Consider the following 21,881-nt stretch of genomic DNA (forward strand, 5'->3'; position numbering starts at 1 on the left):
AAAAGAATTTCGACCTTTAAAGAATCTTTAGCTTGTTCTCTTAATCTATTCATTCTAACAAGATAACCTCAATTAAATTTATTTTTCCAAAACGCAAGTAAAGCGCGGTTATATAATTTAAAAAAATTACGTTAAACTCATCTTTACTTTTAAAGAATTTTTTTCCTGACATCTAAATGTGGTATGAGCTTCAATGCAAAATATTTCTCCATAAACTCACTCATCTTCAAAAAAATTTTTTTTTATAATTTGCGTCTTTATTTTTTGATTTTTCTTAAAAATATTTTATGATTTCGTAGGTCAGGTTTTTTTTTAACTATAAACACAATTAACTAAACTAAGTTATGATGTTAATTAATACATGTGTACATACATATGTACAAATATATATAATACGTATACTTATATAAAAATATTTAAACAAAAATAAGTGTGATGTTTACAAAAAAAAAATTCGTATAGATCGTAACTTTTTTTCGCGTTTTAATATTTTAACTTTTATAAAGAAAATGTCATAAAACGCCAAAAAAATTTGAAAAATGATTAATAAGTAAAAGTGGACAATAAAAGAAATATTTAGAGGCGTCATTTATTAAAAAATTTCTTTTAGTTATGATAAACCAAATAGATTCAAAGAGAAAAAAACACCTGATTGGAGCAAACTTTTTCCATTTTAGTTTGTCCAACAATAGGGCGACAATGGATTCGTTATTTTATTTTTTTACTTTTCTAATTATATTTTATATTCTGCTCTAATATTCGAATTACAGAATATGTTGTACCACTAGTACTTCTTATAATTTCTTACATAATTCCAAAATTGTAATATTGACATTAAAAATTAAATAACATTTATTTAAAATGTTTACTTCTTTGAATATCAAACCATAATTTTTGTCGAGATTTTATACCTTTCATTTTCACGTCAATATCTGAATATACGAGTACTGACATATTTATGCCTAGTAAATTGTGACTGTAACACAGACTTTGTGACTGATTCTATTGCTTTTAATTTCGTTCATTTTCCAGTTGAATTTCAAGATATTTCAGCAGTGGAAATTATGAATTTGTATTTTCTTTCCAAATGATCATAATGTATAATAATCTGCCAATTCTTATATCGTTAGAATATTTTCAAAAATAATTCTTACTTTCGAATTCGAAGTGAAGAGCGGCGGCGAATATCGACAAACATATTTGTTGCCATATTTTAATTGCCGTTCAATTGCGATATTTTATCTTTGCATTAAATATTTAATACATATACAAGTAAATATATTTGAAATGCGATAAATTTAAAATTTATTTGAATTCTAATTAATTTTTATAATTTTTAATTTTATTTGAATTTGAATGAATTTAAAAACATTTTTTTAAAACAATTCTCTATACGCAATTTGAAAGATTGTAGATTAATCAAAACTGAATTTTGAAACTCAAAATATTGATCAGAAACGCTTTTTTATGGTGGAACTCATAGTAGATTTGAACAAAATTTGTCATAAATTCTTATATAAACTCTTTTTTCATTCACTTATGTGTGGAATAATTTTTCTGTTCGTACTTGTTCGTAGAAGCTATAAATTATCGCGTTTTTCTCACCACAATTTTTTTTATAAATATCCATTACAATATTAGATAATTTTATATTTTTAAATTATTTCTAAAATCTTTAATAATTAATTCCATAATTATACAAAACTTTTGGCTCATCATATGTATATGATTAAGAGTTCAATGTTCTTAAATTCAAGGTGAAATTTCAATACTAATTTTCTACTTTTTTCTTTTAATATTTTAGTAAATGTATTATTCAATGTTATTATGAAAAATTAAGTTTAAAATCATAAATAAAATTTTTTGAAATTATTTGAAATAAAATCTCCTGATTGCATCAAAATTAATTGATGCGAACAACTGCTTAAAATTGCTAACAATAGAATTTTTACCGACCGTATTGTGTAAACAATAGGTAGGTTATGTGATGGCAACAAATTTTGCATATCGAGTTTTCGGTGGGAACGTACTTCTCCATAGTAGGGAAGTGTAAATAAACTATTTTTAGCAACCTGTCGGTCTGTCGGTCTGTCGGTCTGTCGGTCTGTCCGTCTGTCGGTCTGTGTGTGCACGCGTGTATCTCAAGTTCGGCTGAACCGATTTTGATGAAATTTTATATGTAAGTTTGTTTCCACCATGGCACGGATCGATCAACTTTTGGTATATATCAGGCCTCGGGAACTGCACTTTTTAGCGGGCCTGTTTTACATTTTTGAACATTTTGAAGAAAATATTCAACCGATTTACTTGAAATTTTATATATAAGCTCAGCTCGACCGTCCGCAAAAATTCGTATGTTTTCGAAGAAATCAGGCATCGGCAACTAGACGTTTACTACGGGCCAAATACACATTTTTGTGTATATAAAGAGAAATAATCAACCGACTTAATTGAAATTTAATATATGAACTCCTCGTATTAAAACAATGAACATATAAATTTTTTGGAAAGATCAGGGCTCGAAAACGGATTTGCGGGCCGAATTTACATTTTACACCATTTTGAAGAAAGTATTCAACCGATTTACTTGAAATTTCATATATAAGCTTTGCTCGATCATACGGAAAAATTCCTAACTTTTGGAACAAATCAGGCATCAGCAACTGGGCGTTTACTACGGGCCAAATATACATTTTTGTGTGTATAAAGAGAAATAATCAACCGATTTTATTGAAATTTAATATATGAATTCCCCGTATTAAAACAATGAACATGTAAATTTTTTGGAAAGATCAGGCATCGGCAATTAGACGTTTACTACGGGCCAAACATACACTTTTGTATATATAAAGAGAAATAATCAACCGATTTCATTGAAATTTAATATATGAATTCCTCATATTAAACCAATGAACATATAACTTTTTTGGAAAGATCAGGGCTCGAGAACTGATTTGCGGGCCGATTTTACATTTTTCACCATATCCACAGAACAAATTGATGGAATTTCTTGAAATTTGATATTTGAGTTCTGGTTGTTACCGAAACTAACTAGCAAGCATTTCAGGGAATTCGGGTAGCACAAAGCGAAACTCTGCTAAGAGCCAAATTTACATTTTTCTAAGTATGTTAACTATAAGCTTACTAATGTCCTAAAAATTGGAAAGAAGTATTTAACAGACATTTTTATAATATTCTGTAACACTTTCATTTAACTAGACAATACACAATGCGGTCGGTTATGTGCTGACCACATCAGATTTTTTTTCTTAATATATTAGAAAAATTTTCAATAGAATTGAAAACGGACTATATAATTCATTTTATGCAATTTATCATTAATATATTTTCAGTTTTTTAAAAACGTAGGTAGTATTCGAGAAATCGATAGATTTTATGAACAAAATTTCATTTCAATACTTTGCTTTTTAGATGGACTTGAAAATTGGAAAATTAGTGTATGACTCCTCCTAATGTACTTTGTGTGCTAATTTATCACTTTAACAACAAATCAATATTAATCAGGTTGTATGAATGCCATATGCATTTATCGCAATACCAAAATAGAGAATTAGTTATATTAAACTTTTGAGATTTTAGCAAACTAAAGATTTGTGATAAATTCAATTTAAAATTTTTAAAAGAATATTTTTTTGGAGTTTCCCTCATATACATCTCAATAGATCCAAGTTGTTTTTGGGATATTGGCCTTTTTGTTAGAACACAATCATTCCCCCTTCTCTATATATAAATTCTCAAGATGTTAAATTTCCTTTTGAAACCTTAAGTACTTATACAAATAAGGTGATAATTATGCTTTCCTATAATTTTTCAAGTAATTTTAACAATTTATTAATTTTTTCCACTAATTTTTTTAGTGTTAATAAACTTTACACGTGTCTACATATTATATATCTATAAAGAATTATGTTTCAATACTCTAAAAAAATTATTGAATAAAAACGAAATATTCATCACATGATCAGCAATATTTCACTTTTTCTCTATATGAATTAATCTCTTTTCTAAATTTAATGAAAAAAAAATCTCTGCGCGTAAAAAAAAATCTATAAATCTATACAAACAAGAAAAAAAAAATTATGATTTAACACCGACGAGTTTTGGTCTCTTTTAATATTATTATTGTTATTATTTTTGATTTTTTTTTCATCTAACATAGGTATACATAGTTGTAAATATTTTTTTTTCTACTATGACTGGTTACCGATTATTTAAGTATTTACCTGATTACATCGCAACCAAAATAATATTGTATGTGGGTATCTAAGTGGCCCACCCAATCGATTTCCGCCTGGTTTATTCCTCTGATCTTTAAGAATTTCGCTAAGGGGTATACCAGTTCGTTTGAAAACATCAAGAGCCCTAGAAAGAAAAATATTTATTTACTTCTACTTTATATACATTTGTTATATTTTACTATTATTTTTATTTTTTTTTTATATTCAAAAGAGTAAAAAGTAGTTTGAAAATTTTTGCTAACAATTATTTTTAAAGTGGTACAAAAAAAAAAATAAATAATAAATGTGGAAAGAAAGCTTAAGGAAAATTAAAAATGTCGAAACTTTTAATCATTCAAGTGTCATTATTATTGAAATTTGAGAATCATTTGTTGCTGGATTTTCAATGGCAAAATCAAAAAATGTTAAATATACTATATAATACATATGTAAAGGGATTATAGTACAGGATTATTGGTAGCAAATCGATTCATACTTTCTTACGTCATAATTGTAAATTACATTAAAATTAATAAACTAAAACTGATTTTGTGTCCTAGAAAACAAGTTGATTTCTATTCTTCCATTCTCCTTGCATTGAAGCTTTCCCGCTCGTCAAAAAACAACTTTGAACTATTAATCTACTTGCTATTCTATACTTGCTTACTTCCTATTCTATATTATATCCAGTACCAATTACGTATTATTTCCGCTGCCTTTTCAGGAGATTAGCATTAAATCTTCAGAGATCTGGCATTAAATATTTAGCATTTTTAAAGTATACAAATAAAATTTTAAGATATACGGATACATATACAAACAAAATTCATACATAATTGCTTTTTTTAATAAAGACTAAATTCCATAATTTTATTTGACAGAAAAAAATTCAAAATGATGAAATATTAAACAATTCCTACATAATTTTGGCACTAAAAATCATTATTTATAAACACTATATGAATACGTATACATACATCTATGTTAAAAAAAAGTGTATATGCCTGTGTGTATTTGTACATAAAATAAATTAAATTGCCTTCGGAATCTAGTTCGGAAATGTTTACATAGAATAGGAAATACTAAAATAGTGTGGGAAAATATTATGTGGGTACGTTATTTTTTTTTGTTGCATATGCATAAATACATATGTACATACAAATGTATATATGAAAAAGAATGTATAATACATACAATTAGAATTGGAAGGGACATTCGGAGAAAAAATATAAAAATTATAGGCCAAAAAATATAAAACTTTTCGTATTATAAGAAAATAAGTCGGAGACCAGTTAGAATATTGTCAAATATATTTAAAAGTCAAGAAGAAATTTCTTACTTTCAAAATTCTCCGCAAAAACTTAGAATTTTTGAGTTCTATGCTTGTGTATATAAAATAAAAATTTAAACAATAAACCGTTTCAACCTTCTTTATGGAAACAAAGAAATATTAAGAGGAAACTTATAATTATGAAAAGAAAATATTGAAATTGGCTAAAAAATGAGAATGTAAAATGAATTTTCCCGGCCGGTATTTTTCATTCTCTGTCATGCTTTATGCCAGTATATCTATGGTGATATACGATATACGACTATTTGAGTATTTCTTTGATATTTGAAAATTTTAGAAAATTTAGTTTTGACATCTTAAATTAAGCATGTTATATATGTAGATATGGTTATATATATATTTGTGCACATAAATATCCGACAAGCTATTCCATGTATATTATGTACAGGTACAAATGAACTTAACTATTAAATTATGGCATGCCATTAACCTCAATTTAATGAAAATATGAAAAAAAATTCTAGTATATCTAATAGGCATACATATATATATGTATATATATTTTTTTTCTCTAATTATCTAAAATTGTAAATTAGCACTTCGCAGAATAACTTTTTATTTAATAATGTTTTGTTGTTGTTTACATATGTATGTATTTGTTTTTTTTTACTACTATGTTACCTACTTAAATCTTTGTTTAAGAGCGAAAAACTATTTGTCACAGACCAAAAAGGCTAAGTTCAAGTGCTTGTCAAGAGTGACATTATTGATACAAATGATTTGGTTCTTTTTTTTTTTGACTTTTTTTTTGTCTTCGTCTTTTCTTTGTGATTATCAAAAAATTTTTTAATTGTTTCAAAATGACAAGATGAAAATGCGTTGTATACCTATTTAAAAAAAAAAAAAAACTAAAATGTGAAAGTAATCATTCTAGATTTGACTGAATAGATCAGTCAGTTCTCTAGTTGCCCACACTCATTTTTCTTTTCTTTAACGACAATAATTATTGTACCTATGTTTTTTTTATTTCACTATTTTAGATAAGATTTTCAAAAATTTTAAATTTGTTTTTTTTTTTTTTGTAATTTTTATACAAAATATACACGTGCACTCATACATACATACATATGTATGTGTATGTAGCTTTTTATTTCGTTATACGCATTTTATTTATTTTGTCAAGGCGGGGAAAAATTTATTCATGCCTAATGTTCACGCGACATTTTTAAAATAATTTTAGGTATGTGTTAAGAATGAATTTCAAAATAATTTTAAAATTAAGAATTAATGTTTGAATTGAATTTTATTTTTGTATTATAAAAACATTCTACCATGCAAAGACCGGTAAAACTATAGTGTACAAATAATAAAGATCTAAAAGAATTTAAAATATGTATCCTATGAAAACTTGGAAAATTCATTAACAGATTCTTATAGAACGTATAAAAAAAACAATAAGAACAATTAACATAGAACTATTTATAATAGCAAAATAAAAATCCGTACGTATACATATACACACAATTACATTCATACATGTATGAATAATGAATCAAAAAAGAAGTTGCGTACACCTACTGTTTAAAAGTTTTTGAGCGAATAAATCACAAAACATGAGCCTAATTTATTACTTTTAAAATTTTCTTAAAACAACATAGTTTAAAAAATTGTAGGAAAAGCAAATAATAAACTATAAGCAACTACATATATATGCATATGTATGTATGTACATGTCAACTCCCAAACAAATACTCAGGAGGAATCTAAAGTAAAAATCTTCTTAAAAGTTCTATTAGCAATTTGTTTTGGAGTAAAAAATATTTTTGAATAAGAAAACGATTGCTATTTTGATTCTGATGAAATAAATGTCCGAAAAATAATATTTTCACAAAATTTATTAAATTGCGGAATTAAGCCGAAATAAAAATTCATACATATGTACATACATGTTTTTTTTTTGGTTAAATAAAGTCGTCTAAGTACACATTTTACCCCTTTCAATTTTATAATCCTTCCAATTGTCATTCACGAAAGAAATGATTCAAAAAATTAAAGAAAAATAAAGTTTAAATAATAAACGGATCATTCGAATATCCCAGTAGTCTACACATATGTATGTACGAGTATATATAGTACATATAGAAAATCAAATAATTGTCCACCTTTTTTGGGTGGTAGGTACTCATTTTATCAAACATACGGAGAACTAGTTTTTACCATTTTACATAACCCAATTTTTATCATCTTATAAAAATTATTAACAAAGTTACCGAAAAACTCGAGTTATCAAGTATCTATTGCAAGAAATTAACTTGTTAATCTGATAATTATGATTAGAGAAATGTAGCGACAAAATACAATTTGCTTTAATATTATTATTTAATACCATTTTTGACATTTATTACTCTTTGTTTTACTTTTCTGGAATTAAATTGCGTACTTGGCAATACTAAATTGATGTAAATATTGCCACATAAAGTAGGTGATATAAAAAAAAAACAAAATCCATAATAAACTTAATAAAATGTAAAAATTTATGATTTCCTATGTAAATAAATATGAAAGTATTAATCTGTGTGCATTTATTTTGTATTTTACACAGCCGTTCAATAATTTATAATGTGTTTATATAAGTATTTGTGTTTGCAATAAAATAAGTTCAAGAGAAACACTGCAAAATTGTGTATGTACCAGCAAAATTATTAAAGCGACATCCCAGTTCTCTTTAAATATTTTTAAATGCTTCTTACTCAATATAAATCAAAACGCTATTCAAAAGAGAAAAAAAGCGACAAAATAATACAAAATAAATGGGTATGACTTTTAATTCTCTTAAATTTACATACGTCTCCAAATTTTTATATTTCTTTTGCCTCTCATATTCTATTGCCATGAACACTATTATGGGTGTGTGTATGCAGTAAAATTTTAATTTCACTTTTTTTATATTATTTATATTTATTTTGTACATAACACGTTATATAATAACCATACGATTATACCTATGTATATAATATAGAATATAAACCCACATTTTCATACATATGTACATGCTATTTGTAAGTACGCATATGCATGTACATCATATACACAGTTATAATATTATTTATATAATATTCCATGGACACAGTATATTAATATTATATTTATATATACATAAAGTAAATAATTTGCTATAATGAATTGTGAAAACATACACATGTACGTATGTATATCAAAAACATAAATAAAACAAGTGACGCGAGATTATTCTCCTAGTATATTGATTTTGGCGCCAAAAATATAATTTAATATGAAATGTAAAAAAGAGAAAGAGAGCGAAAAATAGAGAGCAAACCAAAAACAGATATAAAGGAATTAAAAAGAAATAAACGAAAAATAAAAAAAATAGCAGAAAGATTCGAAGTACATATTCATAAACAGTATTGCCAAGCCCAAACGCAATTTTTCTTTCGGAAACTGTTTAAAGAAGCTACATCGTATTTATTTGCGGTATATTCGAAAATTGCGGTATAATGGAAACTGACAGATGGAACGTTATTACAATTTTCACTAAAATATGGAATTATGGTTATGAAACTTAAAAACATAACTTTTGAACTTTTCCATTTGTTTTCGCATTTGTTTGCGAATAAATATAACAAACGTTATAAACAACTTCATATTAGTTATTTGAATATGCATAATCAAATTATTCGATTATAATTTAATATTCCTTACATTACAAAAAATTTTAAATATTTTTATAAAACCATTATTGTATATACGTATATGTAACACTAATATAAAGCATTCGGACTTAGACGCATATTTTTTTAGGTTTGCCATTGTTACTTAGCTCAAAATTAATGTATTAAAATTATTAAACAAAAGATCGCTTATATGATTTAAAACGCTTAAGCCTTTATTGCACTTATGAGTTAGGCCGCCCACATACCTTAGTAGACATGTGTACATATTTTGATTAATAATCGTTTAACTAACTAATTAGTCATTATAGTTAAATATAAAACGAACTGGCAGTACTGCTGCTATAGCTACAAAATGTAGTTATGAGTAAATAATAAGAATCATTGTATGAAACTGTGAAGAGATTTTTATTTTTATATATAGAAATTTAATACATACAATTATGTATTTGTATATCATATGCCAGAATATAAAATAAACTTTTTACAACATGACATGTATGTGCGTATTTATGAAAATATTCTATGATATTATGAAAAAATTTGCGTTTTGTAAATATGCATACATATGTATCTGCTCAAATAAGTACACCTTTACACGTAGATTGGTGCATATTCATTGCCACATAAGCATGCATACTTATGCATATAAATATATCATACGTACTTATCATTTTTGATCTAGATATTAGAATTTTTGTCATTTTACATTTACACTAATTAAATTAAGGTACATAAGTATGTAATATGTAAATATTTGTGCATGTATGTATGTACACATGTAATTTATTTTTCCAAAATTTAGATTCTTATATTTTTGAAACATTTAGGCACAAATTTTTAATTTGTGTAACTGTAATGTTTAGAATTCTCAGTATATAGTATGTACATACATATGTATATAGATGTGTAGATAATTTATGCATGTACTCAAACATGAGTAGAGATATGTGCATACGAACATGTGCAGATTGCAGGTACTGTGCTGTAACCTATGAATTAAAACTAACTAAATTTTTTCTACCAAATTTTTTATTTGAGATTAAAACACTAAAAAATTCGGTTTAATAAAAATTCATAAGGCAATATTCTATACTTACATACATATAAATATACACAGTAATGCATGGATAAACATACATATTTGATACATCTGTTTGTATGTAATTATGTATGTATATATTATATATGTATATGTACACATGTATGTACTTATGTACGAAACTACATACTACATTTAATATTTATTTGAATGATTATTCTAATCACCGCTAAATTTTTTTTATGTAAAACTTCTCTCCAAATATGTATGTATGTACACTGTATGTATGTACAAGCATACATACTTACAAATTCTTAATTAATAAATCCAGACAAATTAAGTTTATTATACGTAAGCGGTATTTTAATAATTATACTTACATTGTCCATAAATAAATATATACATACATATGTATATAATATTATATACGATGCACGTACATATGTACATATAATTCTTATGTTTATCGTGTGAACAAATACGGCAATATTGCTTGTACATATGTACGTGTATATCTATATACATAAGTACATACACTATAAAAAATATAGTCAATTTTATATTTTAAAAATTATCAGCAAAATAGAGAATAATATATGTATGTATGTATATCAACATACAATATATAAAAAAAAACACACAAAACAAACATAAATATACCTTATATACACCCAGTGTATGCACACCGCAAATAAAATAAAAAGGTATAAAAACCACTATTATATACAAATGCCCATACACACATTTTACATTAATACATATTTACATTCGCAGGGAAAATTGATAAAAATGAATGGGAGAAATAAAAATACTTCGAATTTTTGTGGTTTTAAAATTATTCCTCTGTTCATTTTCATTCTCTATAAAAACGACAGAAAAAAATTATCTATTTCTGCAGTATAATTATTTGTCGTAGACTACAAAATAATTTTTGTGAAGAATAATTTTAATGTAGTACAGTCTATGGACTACAGAATACAAATTATATTTTTCGCTCTCATTTTCAATAAATTTTAATGTAGCATTGTCGTACTTTTTCCTTTTTCATTAAATCAGAGAAGACTTTATAATAATATAATATAATATGTATTTTTCATATTTTTAACTTACAAACTACTTTTTATATGTATATTATATTTTTATAAAAATATTAAATTACAAACAACCAATAATTTTTGCAGAAATATTAGAAAAATTAATATCAACTCATCTCGTATTATGTTATGTTATGCGTATTTAAAATTTTTACAAGAAATCTCTTATAATGACTCTTTTAGATGAGATGTGAAGAGTGCGTGTAACCGGCTTTTTATGTACTCTTTGGTTCTCTAAAAGTTTAGGCAGGCCTTGATTTTTATAATGTTCAGGTAATAAATATACAGTATTACAAATGATTTTATTTTCTATTGAGTAAAAGGTGAATTACGTGTTCATACTTAATTTCAATGATTTTATATTTTGTTTTCTTGTTGTTATTGTTAATAATATGTATATAAATATTTTTCTTTTACATAAATTGAAATATTTTTTTTATAGTTATTACAATTTTTGTTTTATTTTTTTTATTATTGGATTTCATATGAATGAAGGTAAAACATTTAAGAAAACAAGAGATAAAAAGAGTAAGCAATATAAAAAAATTCATTCTTACCGTGATTCGTTTGTTATTCTTGTTCTCTTTCTATCTTTCATAGTATATTTATAATAATAATGCATATAAATAATAATAAAAATAATAATTATAAACGGAATTGCAGTCTGTGTAAATTGAAACCACAAAATATTTATGAATGTTTTCTTCTAATTTTTTCTTTATTTTCTTTCATAATCAAGTGTATCTATGATGCAGAAATATTTTTATATGTACATACATAATATTATGTATGTATGTAAGTGGTATTTTGCACATTTGTAGTTGAATATTTGCAGGAAAATATTGTAATATTACGATATGCATAAACCCGTTGAATTATTTAAATCTTATACAAATTCCTTAATTGTACGTTAATAGCGGGGTTTTTAAAATGAAGTTCTTAAAGTTTGAGCTATAGATAAGTAACATAATTAACGTATGTATATAGGAATGTATTCAAACTTTTTTTAATTCTCCAAAATTACTAAGGAAAGGCTAATGAAAAATAAATTAATTTTCAGAATAATTTTAAGATCCGATATACATATTAAACTACGACGTAAGCTTTATTGTAGGTACATACATTATAAAGACATATGTATGTATGTATAAAATTTATGCGTGCATTATAATTACATATGTATGTATGTATAAAATTTTTAGGAATTATTTAATAAAAATAGTAACCAAGCTATACTATATAAGTACTGCTTAAATTATAGACCTATTATTTTACAGGCACCTAAGACTATTACAGCAAAATATCTACAATTATTTTTCTCTAGCAGATTACGATATTGTTATGTGCTCGTGGTAATTTATATGAATATCCTATAGTTTAGTCAATAATGTTTATTTATCCTTGTGCTGTTAACGTTTTACACCTTGGTTTGTCTTTCTAAACATAATTTTGTATTGTAACGAATATATATATTCAGTTATATACCTAGATACATATGTATATACCATAAATGTACAATGTAAATACATACCTAAATAAATTTGCATATGGATATAAATACATAAATACTTACAGACATATTTTTTTCTTTTTTTATTCTGATACCGTTGCTATGATTTAATACGTTCTTGTTTTGTCTGCCCACATAACGAATAAATGTACATAAGAATATAACTTTAGTTCCAGATACTCACATACATACATATGTGTATAGGTACATACATTTTTATAACTATGAGAATGTACAATATTTAATCGTAGTACCTACATACATATTGTATGAAATATTTTAACAGTTTATATAGTGAGTATGCGAATCTAATATACAAAATAATCATGTACAGGAATTTTCAATACGATAAATCGTATAATAAAATAAGAAAATAAAAAAATAAAACAAGAAAATTTAATAATATGTGGCAATGCCTATTACAGAGGTATAAAAATAATATAGTATACATACATATAATGTTATATAGAGGTAGATTTTATGATTTAACGTGGCATTTAATTCCTGCCAGGCTGGCTGACTACCTTGCTGACTCACTCAAATTGTAGAAAAAAAAATGCAGACAAAATATTTACTTATAGGCAAGTTTATATATATATATATATATTAAATAAGATACAATTTTGTACATTTATAATACAAGTATGCACATAATGTATACATATATACAACATTGCAAGTTTATATGCACATGTTAATGTACATACACATAGGTATATTTGGGTTATATTTAAAGTTATATACAATTTTATATTGCAGATTAGTGTATAAGCAATTAAGTACGTTTATAAATATAATTAGGAATATGTATATACAATTGTATCTATAATATACCTTATTTGGAGTAAAAATTTCCATTTGTTCAGAAAATAACAACTTTTATTTTTATTACACTACAATTAAAATTTTTATAGTAATGTTGATAGTAAAATAGTAAACGGATATTAAATAATTCTACTACATATGTGTCCATTCATATAGGGTACTTAGATACACACACAATAATATTATGTAAAAAAATATAGGATTATATGCAAGCATATGTATATGTATGTACATATATGTATATAGGCCCACCTATACATATTTTATTATTTTTCAATAAATTGAGAAAATCTGCATGCATTTAATTTGTAAATTGATTGCGTTAATTTGTCTCACTTTTACATTGAGTTTTAATTGGTAAGGTAAAACTAGATTTGATTATATGTTCTTATTAAAAAACATATGTACATATAGATTCGGTTATTTACAATAAATATATTAGTTTTATTGAATTTTGCTGTATGTTTATTTAAATAAAAGTGTGGACGAAGGTATGTTATTCATTGAAATTTGCATAAAGTAATGTCAATAATATTTAATTATTGTGATTTGTACTATAAAGTTTTTGCATGCATATACATTGTATGTACGTACGAAATAGAATTCCTGTAGCATGAATAATGATTAGATTTATAAATATGCACATACGATTATGAAATATTTACAAATAATAGACAGCAACACTCAATAAAATTTATGTCATAAACTTAATTTTTTTAATCAAAATAATTTTTATTAACATTTTTTATAAACTAGATGAAATATAGAGTCTCAGTAACTTGTAAATTAATAAATTATGTGGTTCAGCTAACTGTACTTTGTATGCTCATGTGAGTGCTCAAATTAGGCTTTGTTTATCATTTTCAAACAGAGTGACCATTACAATATATGTATTTGTAGTATACCGATTATTTTACGTCCACTTTTGTCCTTATGTTAATACAACTACGAGTATATACCCCATATAAAATTATAATTTCCCATCAATAAAATAGAGTAATTAATCATTTCACACATTTTTATACTTCCCTGTCGTTTGAAATTGAAATTATATCTTAAGAAGTTTAATCGAAGTTGTGTAGATGTGAAAAAGTGAAATTATATTTTGTTTGTATTTTTATTTGTTTACCATAAACTACTTAGTTTATTATACCCGTACGAACGTATGTTCGAAGGGTATACTAAATTTACCTTACCGTTTGTAACGCTAAGAAATAATGGTCTAAGATATAGATTCAAGTGTATGTTTTTGATCAGCGTCGAATTCTGTGTCGATTTAGCTTTGTCTGTCCGTCCCAGCGATAACTCAAAAACTAATTGAGCTAACTTCACCAAATTTTCACAAATGATTTATTGTTTTAAGTGCCAGAACGCTATTTAAATTGAACAAGATCGGGGTACCGGTTCGGGTAGCTGCCATACAACTTCAAAATTTATTTGGCTATATCTCAGAAACTATAAATGCTATGGTATTGAAATTTCACACAAAGGAATATATTAATAGGGCCAATGTGTCTGATAAAAGTCGTTGAAATTACCTGGCTCCTTCTGGCACCTGCCATACAACTTCAAAAGTTATTTGGCTATATCTCAGAAACTATAAAAGTTATGGTATTGAAATTTCACACAAACGAATATATTAGTAGGGCCAATGTGTGTCATTAAAGTCGTTGAAATTACTTGGCTCCTTCTGGTATCTGCCATACAACTTCAAAATTTATTTGGCTATATCTCAGAAACTATAAAAGCTATGGTATTGAAATTTCACACAAACGAATATATTAGTAGGGCCAATGTGTCTGATGAAAGTCGTTGAAATTACTTGGCTCCTTCTGGTACCTGCCATACAACTTCAAAAGTTATTTGGCTATATCTCAGAAACTATAAACGCTATGGTATTGAAATTTCACACAAACGAATATATTAGTAGGGCCGATGTGCTAGATAAAATTCTTTAAAATTTCTTTGCTCTTTCTGGTACCTGCCATACAACTTCAAAAGTTATTTGGCTATATCTCAGAAACTATAAACGCTATGGTATTGAAATTTCACACAAACGAATATATTAGTAGGGCCGATGTGCTAGATAAAATTCGTTAAAATTTCTTTGCTCTTTCTGGTAGCTGCCATACAACTTCAACAGCATTTTGTCACAGTATTTTGAAAAACACATTGTACTGAAATTTTTCATAAATTAATATACGGGAACTCCATAGTCAGTTATGGCATCTTTATTCGCACATAGGATAACAAATTCGTACGGCTATCACAGAGTTGACAAGGTCAACTCTATTTTTTTCTCGTTTATTTTAAAAGTGATCGAAGTCAAATTCAAATAAATATAAAATATTACAGTTAAAATATTTCATTATAATTACTGCATTATAAGCATTACAGTTTAGTATGTAATACCCGACTAAACGAATGAAAAATGTTCTAGACAAAAGTTTAGACATAAGATTAGATAAAGTGTTGAATGGATGAAATTTAAGGAAATTTATTCCCTAAATAAAATTAATTTGATTTATAGCTACATGTTTTGATTTACTACCATGTATAGTCAACAATACCCTTCGATTCAACACTTTTTTTTGTTAATTGCAGATGCGTAAATCCTTATTAAATTTATAAGTATTTTCACAGTTATTGTTTAACAATTATTTTTGAAAATCATAGTCATGCGGGTGTTAAAATTTTTATTAAATTTTATTTGTATTGAATTCCAATATAAAATTTAAAAGCATCAACCACAATAATAAGGAATAAAGAATTTCAATTCAAAATGTCAATGTATAGTAATTGCAATTCGAGTATTGGCAATGCGTGTGTTTTAATTTTAAATAAAAACCAAAGTGAAGGGAAATTTGCACTACCAGCACAATGGATCTTGTATTTGATTTCTTTTATTGAAAAACAACTTGACAAAAAGAAAATTGAATAAGAGTTTTTTTTTCAATTGAGAAATTATGCGTACAAGAACATTTTTGAAGCAAATACAAGTATCTAAGTACATACATACGTACATATGTATATGCAATATTTGGAGAAAGCAAATATTTTTACTTATGAGTTAAATATAAATTTATAAATTTAATTTGGAGACTTTTTTCAATTAAGTCTTATAAATTTTAACATAGTATTGCTCTACAACTTTTGTTTAATAGTGATGTATTTAAAATATTATTGAACTGAAAAATGATAACTCAGTTTTCGAAAAAGATCCTTAAATTTTTTATTTTTTAAGTCTTTCAGGAACTTAATTTAAAAACAAAAATTCATTTTGAAGACTTGGGTGTTACAGGACAGACCTAATCAATTTTTTTTAACTTGTTATTTTAAAGTACAAAATTAGAAGTTATAAATTCTCAATTAATATGAATATAAATCTTTAACGGTAAAACTCACAATAAAAAAAATAATATAGCTTAACCAAATTGCTAATAATAAAAAAATAAGTAGTAGATTACTGAAACTTTTCAGTTATCCGCAATCACATGCTTGAAAATCAAGGCGCAGTTGATATTATGTTACTAAATATCTTAATACATTAAGTAAGTTTTTTTTCTTCATTTATAGTTTATGGACTGGTAGCCATAAATAGTTGAACAGTGTCATAAAATCTAACTAAATTTATATAAAAATCGTAAAATATTAATGATAATTTCAAAAGTAATCATAGTAAATTATAATACAAATGTGTTAATAAAAAAAAATTAAAATTAAATTATTAATTTGATCCATTTAATGGGGGTTAAAAAATAAACTATTAAATTTAGACACACTTTAAAATATAGCTTTTAAAAAATATTAAATATCAAATTTTTAAATAAAATTCATAGAATTAGAAGAATAAGAAAGAAATGAAATTTTTTTTTATTTTTATATTCTAAAATATCTTTACGTATAATTCATTAAATATAAAAAAAACCAAGACCTTGGATAACATATTAGCACGCGAATTAATAAGGGGGTTTCTTTCTTTTGTTCTGTTTATTTTTCTTTTTTTTTGCTGTTCGAATAAGTTTACATTTATAATATTTACACTTGAAACTCAACATGTGTATGCGAAATAAAAAAATTTTTTATTTAAACAATTGGCTAATCTGCGTGATCCATTTAGAAATTTTTTTTTTAATTTAAAATTGAGAGAAAAAAAAATGGTTTCTATGAGAAAATCTTAGAACAAGTGTACAAGAAAGTATGTATTCTGCGCATTATTTACAAAGGATTATAGAATAGGTATTTATATGCATACGTTTCTACAGTACTTGCTTAAATTTTTAAATGAATGAATAAGTGAATGAATTCTGTAAAGTAAAATGTGAGAACATATACACACACATACATAAGTTTAAATTTGAATTACTCATTCGAATTTTAGTGTATATTTCTAAAATCTGTACATAGAATTAAACGTATCAAATTTGATACTTACATATTCGAATTGTTAGTGAGAAAATGAGAGTAATTATAATTTGATATTCTTTTCTCTCGCATATGAATTTAAAGCAACGATGTATATATACAAGAGCATGTCACGAGTATAAGAAAACTTGATTTCAATTTTAAGTAACAATAAATTAAAGGTATGATGATTTTATTCAGACCACTTCTAAAATCCGTTCCTCTCAAAAAGATATTATTAGTAGCAGAACACATTGCGGATTCTTGTAGTATTGCTGACCCATTTCACAATTTAAAATAATTTAGTTTTAAATGAATGTATGCAAAATTCAGATTAAAAATAGGAAATTATAAATAAATAAAGAATTATGTAAATTTCGTACATATTTAGATTGCATGTATGTGTGTTCGTACTAAGTATGCCGAACATTGTCATCATACTTCATAATAATTGTCAATTGATACAAAACTATTATGACTTTTAGCAACACTTTTCTTATATACATACTTCTAAAATTAAACAATGTGGTTTAAGTAAATAATTGAAATATACAAAGAAATTTAATTAACCTGATTAATTTCACATGTATATTGTGCTGTATTTCTATTCTTTGTTTAATATAAGAATTTTGAATTATTATTATATTTATAGAAAACTGTTGACATAGTGTTTGTCTTTTGCTTAAAAGTTAGAATAATGTCCTATAATACATATGTACTTTAAGAAACTAAATAAACTATTTGCCAAATAGAAATCTTGTCTGCGTTCAATACTCCATTCAAAAAATATTGTGACAAATGGAGAATTTCAGTTGCTTTAAAAGAAGTACATATGTATATGGTTATATATGTTTAACCTGTGGAGAAACAAACATCGTATATATACATATACAAAAAACTACAATAAAACTAGGTAGGTACATTTTAGCATTATAGGTAACAAAAGATTAATTTTGAAACATACATATATCACTTGTATTATGTTATTGTTATTCTTTAGAAATTCGATTCAAAGACACGACTTTCAAAGGAGCACATTTTATTCTAGTAATTTTAAATATTAGAATTAATTTTGTCCGTTCAAATTATTTAAATTATGAAAAAAACTGTAATAGAAATTTGTGTTTCCTTATGTATTTTTCTGTGTTGGTTAAGAATTTTGCGTACTTAATTTAAATTACAAATGTATTCATTTAAAAAAATTTTAAATGTCAAAAACACCTTACTACCACTCTTTGGCAGAAATATTTCTGTGACATTAGGGATTCCAAACATCAATTTACCCTCCTAGGGGGTATTTTTAATGGCACAAGCTTTTATTAATAGAAAAATAAATGTTTTAAAATACTTAAATGTATATACGTATTGAAATATAAATATGTGTGGTATATGTGTGATACGTATGCAATATTATTGTGAAAACTCGCTCTTATCACCTCCTGATTATGTCTACAATCAGAAGCTGATTATTACATTAATATTCGCAAATGGAAATTTTCATAATCTAAAAATTAGCAGTAAGATTGAGACTACCTTATTTTTTCAATTTTGATAAATTATTATACTATAACATTAATTTCTAAAAACAAATTATCACAACACAACTAAGTATATAAACGAAATACTTAAATTTGATTAATCTTGAAATTGGAACAAAGTGTGACTATCACGGCATTTTATACAGAAATATATTAAAATATATAGGAAAAATTGAGTAAAATTTTTTGAAAATTAAATTAAAAATATCTAATTTTTGAATAAAATGTGGGTGAAAATATTTTACACATAACGCATTAACATAGATACATCCTACAATTACATATTTATATATTTATTTAAAAACTATGTATATAGGTTCTATAATAAAATCTTCTTTGTATTTGTACAGAACATCTTCCGAACAATTAAATTACTAAAAAAAAAAATTCCACTTAGATTTTCTTTAAAATCGACCTATATAATATTTTAAATATAATTTTTAATATTATAATGAAAATAAATGTTTACAAAATATTCTCTGACGCGGAAATTTTCATATTTAAAAATCACAGTTTGTCAAACTTTTTGTTAAACTTTAATCTTAATAAATTAATTTATTTTATATTTTCAATTGAGTGTTTTATTGCAAAATTCTCTTTGAGTATTATCCAAATTTTTCTCTTAAGCAATTTAAAGAGTGAACTAAATTTCTTTTAGGATAAAAACTTGCCCCTTCTTATTGTTACATTCCGATAAAAAATTTGATTTTTTTTTTAATTTTATGGTGCCATATATTACTTAAGAATGAAAGAAGCTACTTGAGAAATTGGAAAAGTTATTGAAAACTCTTACAGCTCCGATGGAATTGAAAAATACACCAAAGTCCTTCCAGATAAATGTATCATTAAGCGTGATATACCAAAATCTTAATTTTTTAAAGACTTATTTTAAAAAATTTTCCAAAAATTCTATGATTGCAATTAATAAATCCATTCCAGAATGCGAAAAATTGGAATGTATGTTAAATCCCTTCTTTGTTATAATAAAAATTTTACTACATAAAATTTATCAGTTGCAAATATTCTTTTAAATAATAAATATTTTATTTACACATGGAGAATACATAAATTTCTGAATTTTCTTTTATACGTGTATGATTAATGCGTGAAATATTGAATTTTGAGTTTAATATTAATTCGAGTTTGTACTTGTACTTTGCTACAAGTGAGAGCATTTAAACTTTTTATCATGAATTTTTCATAAATTTTCTTTAATATTTTAAGAATATCTGGACATGGTGTGAATCTATAATTATACATATCTCACATTATTTATAGGTATACGTTTATATTTTTGAATATTTCTTATATTTTTATATTTACTATACATTTGTTTATATATGAATATACATATTTACTTTGACGATTATCATTAACCTATAGAAAACATAAATAAATATTTACACAATTGTTAGTATTTTAAAATGCTGTTTTTTTTTCTTATTTTTCTTTTTATTTTCATGGCTACAATTTATTGTGAAAATTTTAACAATAATAAAAAAAAAATTAATATTACAAATTTGGGGTTATAATATTCTTTTTCTTATTATATTAATCTTCATAAAGCAGGAAATAGAAATAAAATTTCTATAATGTTTATTTAATGATAAATCGTGACAGTAATATAAATCTGATGACGACAATGTCAATTTAATTTGACAGTAATAAAATAAAAAACTATAATATAAAATTCATCAAAGATAAATTTTAAGAAAATCAAACAAAAATAAAAAGTTGGTGTTGAATAACGAAAATGCAATTTCGGCGATTACACAATTCAGTTTTTCTGATCAGAAGTACAATTTCAATTCAAATGAAATTGGTATTTGATCTTCATTTGGAAAAGTTACATATTTGAATATTTTATGCTAATAAATTAACTTACTGGCAGTCGAAAATGAAAATTTCATTACTTAAACTAACACACTATTAAATAATAAATTTTTATTTAAAAACAAAAGTACTCCAACGTTGAATAGAATCAATTCAAATTTGAACTATTAATTATAGAGATCAAAAAGTAAATGAGCTTTTTAAAATTCTTATATTTCCGATATCACAAATATTGCAGATTGTTACACTCTAATACAGTTTAATCGATGCTGTACAGAAAGGCTACTAATAATAAAATGTGCGTCTCTTTAATGTTTATTAAGTTTTTTTCAAAAAACACAGACAAATGTGTGGTTATGGAAAAGTTTTGTAATAAATAAAAAACTTAATCTTACTTAAAATTTTTAAATATCTTGA

The 21,881-nt window shown here is 24.8% G+C and overlaps 1 protein-coding gene across 2 annotated transcripts in view; it reads right to left on the reverse strand.

Moving 5' to 3' along the window:
- LOC129619050 (tRNA dimethylallyltransferase) overlaps positions 1-21,881 on the reverse strand; it is a 114,491-nt gene that overhangs the window by 23,234 nt on the left and 69,376 nt on the right. For both annotated transcript variants that reach the window (XM_055534126.1, XM_055534127.1), the window contains exon 5: positions 4,245-4,383. In XM_055534126.1, coding sequence (XP_055390101.1) covers positions 4,245-4,383 — 139 coding nt within the window. The remainder of the gene's footprint in view (positions 1-4,244; positions 4,384-21,881) is intronic.

The sequence above is a fragment of the Condylostylus longicornis genome, unplaced genomic scaffold (genome assembly GCF_029603195.1).
Source record: "Condylostylus longicornis isolate FDR11 unplaced genomic scaffold, ASM2960319v2 ptg000010l, whole genome shotgun sequence".
Taxonomy (NCBI): Eukaryota; Metazoa; Arthropoda; class Insecta; order Diptera; family Dolichopodidae; genus Condylostylus; species Condylostylus longicornis.